This window comes from Capsicum annuum, chromosome 4 (genome assembly GCF_002878395.1).
Source record: "Capsicum annuum cultivar UCD-10X-F1 chromosome 4, UCD10Xv1.1, whole genome shotgun sequence".
Taxonomy (NCBI): domain Eukaryota; kingdom Viridiplantae; phylum Streptophyta; class Magnoliopsida; order Solanales; family Solanaceae; genus Capsicum; species Capsicum annuum.
The window spans coordinates 217,498,649-217,501,905 of NC_061114.1; the positions used below are offsets into that span (position 1 = coordinate 217,498,649).

General features: G+C 37.1%; 1 protein-coding gene across 1 annotated transcript; it reads right to left on the reverse strand.

Annotated features, from left to right (window-relative positions):
* Positions 1–723: 723 nt before the first annotated feature.
* LOC107867334 lies at positions 724–2,513 on the reverse strand. Its single transcript, XM_016713509.2, has one exon. It carries the CDS (start codon positions 2,354–2,356, stop codon positions 911–913), a length of 1,446 nt encoding a protein of 481 aa, XP_016568995.2. The 5' UTR covers positions 2,357–2,513; the 3' UTR covers positions 724–910.
* Between the last annotated feature and the right edge of the window lie 744 nt (positions 2,514–3,257).

Consider the following 3,257-nt stretch of genomic DNA (forward strand, 5'->3'; position numbering starts at 1 on the left):
CGATATGATAATTAAAAAGTGATGTGGAAATATGATTTCTTAAAAAAAAAAAAAGGAAAAAGGAGGTTGAAAATTTTTAAAAGTAACTAACGACAACAGGGATATATATGACCTAAAACTTAACAACAGAGGTATATATATATGACCCAAAACTTGACAATAGAGGTATATATAGCCCAAGACTTAAACGACAAGGACATTGATGAGCTAAACTTTTAACGAAGAATATATCTAAATATTTTTACAAATTTTAGAGACATATTTGACCTTTTTCCCTAACTAAAATCCTCCTATAATCATAATTTTTCAAAGATAATGAAATGAATTGTTCAGCTATAATAATATGTCACCCTCGTAACAATATTGACATGAGAGTATCATTTACTATCATCAGACATTCACACTCAACATGTCTAACAATCTAACTATCATGTAATAATAATTTAAATTTTGTGCACTCTGTACAATCAATTAATATTTTTTTATTCATGTTTCTGGAAATAAAAATTGAAAATTTTTAAGTCTCACCGAATCACACTAGATCAAATTTACTTTAATAGCTTAGAATATTTTTTACACCACTTGCTATTGTTTGCATCATAACATAACTATATGTACAAGGATGTATATATTCTTGTAAGATTAGCAATTATAAGTGTGCTACATTAGCAGTGTTTAACTTCTCGAACTTGGTCTAGATTTGTGCTAAATTAATCAACACCATTTACGAATAATCTTTTCACTTACATATCCCAATCCCATTAAACATTACATTACATTACATTACATGAAAACATTTCCCAAAAAATACTAAACACACAACCATAGCCAGCCGCAAAGTTCATAAAAATACTATTTTCACTTATTAAAAATTAATTAACTTAAAACAAGATTAATTAAGGATAAAGCTTCATGGCTTGCCAACAATTTTACCCTCTGGATTCAACCCGCCACCACTCTGCCTACCATCCAGCGCCACTGCAGCGGCGGCAGCCGCCGCCACCGACGCCGGATGCTGCATTTGCTGTTGCATAACACCCGGCGGTGCAGTATAATAAACCTGTCTCCCTACAGCATCATATCCAACCTGTGTATACGTTGGCTCCACCGGCGCGTGTGGCGCGTGTGGACGTATATTCATATTTTCCGTGTAAGCTCCTCCGATCTTCGATTGCTGAATTGTTGGCTGTGGAGGAACTCCGCCGTACACCGTCTGTTCCCGGTAAACCTCCGGTACTAAACGCTGCATGCCGTAATAACCCTGAGGAGGAGCACCTACTTGGCTGGTCACCGGTCGTATACCCGCCGGAGTTTGATAAATTCCGGCGGGTCCGGCTGGTGTTTGAACTATATATACAGGTTGCTGATCAGTTTGCACTGCAGTTGCAGGATACGGTCCACTTGTCATATGCCTTTCTGGCCAGAAATTTGACGGATTTGTTACCGGCACAGCCGCCGCGGCCTGTGGCTGCTGCTGCGGCGCTCTCTGCTGATAGTATTCTCCGGAATACACTCTAGCAATAGATTGTTGCTGTTGCTGTTGCTGTATCCTTTGGATTTCATGAATTTGTCTCTGATAATCGATATTATCTCCAATAACTTGCCGGTCTTCCGATCCAGCATCGGAATCACCACCGGCATGGAACACCTCCGGCACCACCACAGGTTGTTGTGGTGCCGGAGCCGGAGGTGAAGGAGTTGAATCATGAAGCTTCACAGCTGGATTTTGTTGACCTTGTACTCCTTTCTCCAATCCAAACAGAAAATCAGGATTGTTATTCACCGGTGCCGCCGCCGCCACCGCCGACGAAACAGATTTCGGTGAATTAACATCCAAATTCTGCAACTGAACAGAATTCAAAGCATCAACAAACCACTGACTCTCACTCTTTGAATCCGTCGAACCAAAAGTACTGGTAGCAGGCGTACTCAACGGGAACAAAAACAACCTAAGCCTAGCAGGCTTAACCGAACCTCGATAAATCCTATCATATTCAAGCATCATATGCTCCAAATCCTCATCATTCGTTACCGAAATTAATGCATCAAGATCCTCCCCAGGTAACTGATACTTAAAACAAACATCACAATCACTCAGCGAAGAGAGCTTCGCGACTAGAGATGAAAACCTAATATTACGTTCAACAGAGAGAATTTTAGTTTCACCGGCAACATACGCGAGCTGATTGTCATGAGGACGAGGTAGAATTTTCCCGCCATAACTACACATGAATTTGACTTTGTAATTAGCTGGTGGTTGTTGATCATCCCATGAAGCGTTGTCACAGTCAATTTCACGAGAACGTGGGGATGAATTTACGGAATCTGGGTAAGAGGAATAAGAGTAATTCTCCATGGATTATTTTTGGGGACTTTTCTGGAGGACTATAGAGAAATTGAAGAATATTGAGAAGCCATGGGAACTTTCGAGTTGAGAAACAGGGAAGAAATAAATGGTAGGGGGCGGATTTCATTTTGATTGAGTTGAGGAGTTCAAGTGGGTCCCAATGGTGGGGACAAGGTTCTTCAGGTGGGTCCACGTGGTATTATTTGTTGGAATAACAAGGCACCTATTGCTGAGGCGTGAATGAAAGATTTGAGTCCATTTGAATTAAAAAATATTTTAAAATATTTATCTTACGTTAATATAATAAAAATAAGTTAAAATTATAAATTCAAAATTGTTAACTTAAGACTTATGATTAATTCAAATGATGTCTTTGTTCTTTAGTGGTCATTTTATTGTAGGAAGTAAAAACTACTCCTAGTATTTTAATTAATATGAAAATTGAAATTTAAAAATTAAAGTTATGTAATTATTATTTTTAAAAGTTGATGTTTTATGAGGGAATTTTTATTGTGACTCTTTTCAAGTTTTCTAGTGACAAGTCATCACAATGCAAGGCCAAACTGGTTTAGCTTTGGAAGAAAATTATGGCCAAACAGGTTTATTTTATTATTAATTATGTAGATTTTAAAATTGCAAAGTAACAATTATATCAGATTTATATATGAATAACTTATCTTATAATCAATTAATATCAAATATGTGATTAATATGCATATTTTATTATTAATACATGCATAACACACCCTAAACAAACTATCAAACGACCCTTACATGTGAAGTGTTATCGTTCAACCCATACAAAGACAGTGGGATTAACCTAACATGTTTTTTTTTAACCTAACACATATTCGTTGTATTAGATTCGATCCCTTTTGCTTTCAAAGTTACTGCTTTAATAACCGTTAGG